Raw genomic sequence first — 4,518 nt, 5'->3', positions numbered from 1 at the left:
AAAAAAAAAAAAAAAAAAAAAAAAAAAAAAAAAAAAAAAAAAAAAAAAAAAAAAAAAAAAAAGTGTAAATCCATTACCCTTAGCAAAAATGGCTATAAAAACAATATTAAATAGTAAAATAGCACAATATTCAATAAATAGTTGTAACATTAACTCAAATTAATTTCTTAGTAAAAAACGATAATTAATGTACAACATAGGATGAAATATGTGTAATTCGTGAGGTTGAAACTAAGTAGGTTCATTGAATTTTCCTTAAAACCCTTTCGATTCCCTTCATCTTGAGTTTTATCTCGTCTCCTTCAACTTTCTAATTAGTTAAACAGTTAAATTTCATCGATTCATTTCAATCTCCGTCTCTATCGACTTTGCCGCCATGCATCAACAAAGGTATGTACATAGCCCTACCACCGAAGAAATATAGATAATATTTAACACGACGTAGTGAATCATTGGATAAAAATTTAAGAACTAAATTGGCATAATGATTAAAGTTTATGGGGGTGCACTTATAATTTAACCTAAATTAAATAGCTACCTTAGAGAAAAGGGTAAAAAAAAAAAAAAAAAAAAAAAAATGAAAAAATGTTGAATTGGGGGGAGGGGGTTCTCCTTCCCTCCCATATTAGGGAAAAAGTGGTCAGCCAAATAGCATAACATAAGCCTATCTATCAGATTTAGCACAGCAAAATCAGCAAAATTCTTGACCATCTGCTGAAGACAAGAAGGCACCAAAAGCTCTCAAGGTGGTTTCAACCGACACAGTGTCGACCACGAAGCTCGTCATTACTCCTTACCTTACCTTACCTTACCTTACCTTACCTCCCTGTCTTGGCCCGTTTCAGTCCCGTGCTGTTAAACGGCGACATGCTCGGGCTCATACTCGGACTTTCCTCCCTTAGGGTGCCATTTAGTAATGCGAGTTCTCTTAGTTGTTGCTTCTTATATTGATCAAGCAATTCATCCTGGAATACACAACAACTCCATAAGAACACGACTTCATAATAAAACGATCAGAGGTTTAGTCGATGTGGGCGTTGTTTAGTTCATACCACAGGCTTCAATAGGCTCTCTAAAACGGCTACGGCATGATCCAAGCGCGAGTTTATCGTATCCTCCGGGAATTCTGCCTCAACCAACAGATGCAAGGGTTCATTAAGATGCTCATATCCAGGCTTGTCCTTTAGTTTCTCTTCCTAAAGCACACAACATTCAGATCCATTGTAAGTACTATTGAAGATTTAAGTTAGGACTAGGAGATTCAAAACTTTTAGTACCTCCAAAGCATCCTTGATGGAGCCCTTGCCTCTTATGTACACCCGACATTCCGTTAAGGCTTCGACTCTTTTCAAGGAGTTTCCGCGCGGTCCGAGAAGTCGTCCAACGAAGTTATACTGACATGATTTAAGCAACAAACTATGAACATCAGAGAGGCAAAAGGTCAGTAATATCATCACCTAACGTAAGAATATCGACTCACGTTTGGATATTTGTCAACAGGTACATCAAGTCTAACGACTCTTTTAACTATCGGCGTAGCAGGAATTCCTCCTTGCACCCTTGGCCAACCCATTGAGTGAGCTTGAAGGGAACCCATACCATGGACATGTCCACTTCCCTGCCGTAAACATGTCATTAAGCACGGGTTTTCTAAAAAAAATCAAGGACACGGATACAACAAGTACACATTTATTGAAATGTATGCCTGTATGAGTTTGATGTATTTCACTCCAAAAATCTATTAATTTTTGTTCTATTACCGTTCGTGTCTATTTATTATGAGATCCCACATCGATTGGGGAGGAGAACGAGCCATTCTTTATAAGAGTGTGGAAACCTCTCCCTAGCAAACGCGTTTTAAAAACTTTGAGGGAATGCCCAAAGAGGACAATATCTGCTAGTGGTGGACTTAGGCTGTTACATAGAGTGTCCAAACCTTGGAGGGAAACCCGAAAGGGAAAGACCAAAAGGACAATATTGGCTAGTGGTGGGCTTAGGCTATTACATAGAGTGTCCAAACCTTGGAGGGAAACCCGAAAGGGAAAGACCAAAAGGACAATATTGGCTAGCGGTGGGCTTAGGCTGTTACATAGAGTGTCCAAACCTTGAAGGGAAACCCGAAAGGGAAAGACCAAAAGGACAATATCTGCTAGCGGTGAGCTTAGGCTGTTACATAGAGTGTCCAAACCTTGAAGGGAAACCCGAAAGGGAAAGACCAAAAGGACAATATCTGCTAGCGGTGAGCTTAGGTTGTTACATAGAGTGTCCAAACCTTGAAGGGAAACCCGAAAGGGAAAGACCAAAAGGACAATATCTGCTAGCGGTGAGCTTAGGTTGTTACATAGAGTGTCCAAGTGTTGCACACATGTTGTCATAGATACGTTACTTATTCTATGGTTCTGTTTCAAAACACGAAGAACTACTTATTCTATTTTAAGGATACATAGGTTAGAACCAAGGAATTCCCCAGTAGTAATGGCTCGGGATGTTTGGAGATACCCTACAAAGGTCTGAATTCAAGCCCTCGAGATGAAAATTTAATAACTCGAAACACTTGTATCTCGAATCTAGGCTATTGTCTTTCTGTATTGTATTCTTTCATTCATTTAAAAGAAAATTAAGTTTTCCATTTTTAGAAAAATATCCTTATACAAAGAAAATAGGGATCAACGAGAAAGCGTTCATATCGAAAAACTAGCAACACGGAAAAGAAGTAGATCAAGGACAAATATATATTTACCTCCATTTGCATTGGAGGCCAACCTTCCAAGTCCATTGGTCTTCCATTCGAGAGCTGACCTAGTGACCGGTAAGGACTCCCGTGCTCAAATCTCTCATGATCCACAGAAGTTTGATTAAGGCCCGATAGACGTCTGATCTCTGAAATGAGATGTAATAAATAAGGCGTGCACATGCAATTGACTAAGAAAATGCTCGTCTTATATAAGGAGTGCACATGCAACTGACTAAGCAAATACTCGTGTAAGATGACGACTCCGAAGATAAATGGCTAGCTATTCATGAAAAATTACCCGTCATTGGGAACTTTTCTCACGATCATGTCTCATGTCTCATGTCTCAGATTCATGACATCATCACAAGTTAACGTCATCTTATGGTAATTGATTTTGTCTAATTAATTACGACTTGACAAAGTATCGAGTAGGCCAATAGGATTCATCTTTGGCTCCATCCACACAGAGAAAATGAAACGCTCTTGGACATAGTAGGCCTTAGTGTAACCGCTCAAGCCCACCGCTAGCAGATATTGTCCTCTTTGGGGTTTCCCTTCCGAGCATTCCCTCAAGGTTTTTAGAACAAGTCTACTAGGAAGAGGTTTCCACACCCTTATAAGGAATGCTTCGTTCCCCTCTCCAACCGATGTGGGATTTCACAACCCACCCTCCTTGGAGGCCCATCGTCCTCGCTAGCACACCACCCAGTGTCTAGCTCTAATAACAGGCTAAGCTTAAACTTAGATTGACCCGACCCACATTACAACTCAATGATATAAGATAAGGCTAGTATTTAATAGCTGCCAACAAACAATGAGAACGCTTAACTCCGTGTCACAAAGACTGACTTCCAACCTCTCCTCAGACAACATTCCCATTGCAATACATAGCCACAAAATGTCCCCTTGTTCGTAGCCTCTCCACGAAACTTCAGTTCCGATCATCTAATCTCATGTATTTTCGATATATAATTCACATACCAGTCCATTCTCGAGTCGAGGGAGTAAAAAACTTCTTCCCAATTGATCGTTACTCGTTTGCTTCTCTAATCGTATGCTCGGTTGTAATTAAATTTGTTCAAATGATCAAGAAAACAGTGTCTACCCATAATAAACTTCAAAGGAACAAATAATCCAAACTACAAGAAACAATAATAAGTATTGCAACAACATAATGCAATAGTAGAGATCTTATAACCCCACCTTGATTCAAAAGTCTGCTACAATGAGGTAAAACTTGCACAAAGGGACCCAACTTCTGTCTCTCTGACAGTAATTCAGCTAGATATCTGCCATTGTCACACAACACAACATCACTAAAAGCTCAATAGGGCTTCTAGTCAGTATTCAAATGCAATGACAAAGATGATCAAACCAACACAAGAGAGTTAAAAAGTGGGATAAAAACAGAATGACATGATCAATCAAACAAGGAATCTGAATCAAGCAGTCCAAAAAACAAAAAAAAACAAAACAAAAAGCAAATCATGATGAAGAATTGAGAAACAGAGAAAGGGAAATTACCTCTCCCGATCTAAGGGAATGGAAGGAGTCCTGTGAGGGGATGCATGGGCAGAAGGGGGAGGGTAATGGAAGTAACTCCCAGGTGGGGTTCTCTCCCCCATAACGCATAAACTGAAGAACACAACAAAATAGAAGAAACCCAGAAGTGGAATTGGGTTAATAAGTGGAGAAGAAGAGTGAAATTAAGATATCCAACGAAGAACAGAGCGACCCAGATAGAGAAAGAAGCGTACCTTTGCAGAAAGAAAGGGGGGGGGGGG

General features: G+C 39.6%; 1 protein-coding gene across 4 annotated transcripts in view; it reads right to left on the bottom strand.

Moving 5' to 3' along the window:
- Positions 1 to 442: 442 nt before the first annotated feature.
- The window catches only part of LOC111435962 (KH domain-containing protein At1g09660/At1g09670-like), a 5,049-nt gene continuing 973 nt past the window's right edge, over positions 443 to 4,518 (bottom strand). The window contains exons 2-9 of one of the 4 annotated variants that reach the window (XM_023073597.1): positions 4,492 to 4,518; positions 4,259 to 4,369; positions 3,938 to 4,023; positions 2,741 to 2,880; positions 1,481 to 1,618; positions 1,278 to 1,394; positions 1,053 to 1,196; positions 443 to 965 (exon numbers count right to left, since the gene is read on the bottom strand). In XM_023073597.1, coding sequence (XP_022929365.1) covers positions 819 to 965; positions 1,053 to 1,196; positions 1,278 to 1,394; positions 1,481 to 1,618; positions 2,741 to 2,880; positions 3,938 to 4,023; positions 4,259 to 4,359 — 873 coding nt within the window. In that variant the 5' untranslated portion in view covers positions 4,360 to 4,369; positions 4,492 to 4,518 and the 3' untranslated portion in view covers positions 443 to 818. Of the gene's footprint in view, positions 966 to 1,046; positions 1,197 to 1,277; positions 1,395 to 1,480; positions 1,619 to 2,740; positions 2,881 to 3,937; positions 4,024 to 4,258; positions 4,370 to 4,491 lie in introns of those variants that run through there. The other 3 variants (XM_023073598.1, XM_023073599.1, XM_023073600.1) reach the window with 3 other exon arrangements.

This window comes from Cucurbita moschata, unplaced genomic scaffold, assembly GCF_002738365.1.
Source record: "Cucurbita moschata cultivar Rifu unplaced genomic scaffold, Cmos_1.0 Cmo_Scf00051, whole genome shotgun sequence".
Lineage (NCBI taxonomy): Eukaryota > Viridiplantae > Streptophyta > Magnoliopsida > Cucurbitales > Cucurbitaceae > Cucurbita > Cucurbita moschata.
The sequence above is the reverse complement of the archived record's forward strand: the minus strand, read 5'-3'. Positions and strand labels throughout refer to the sequence as shown.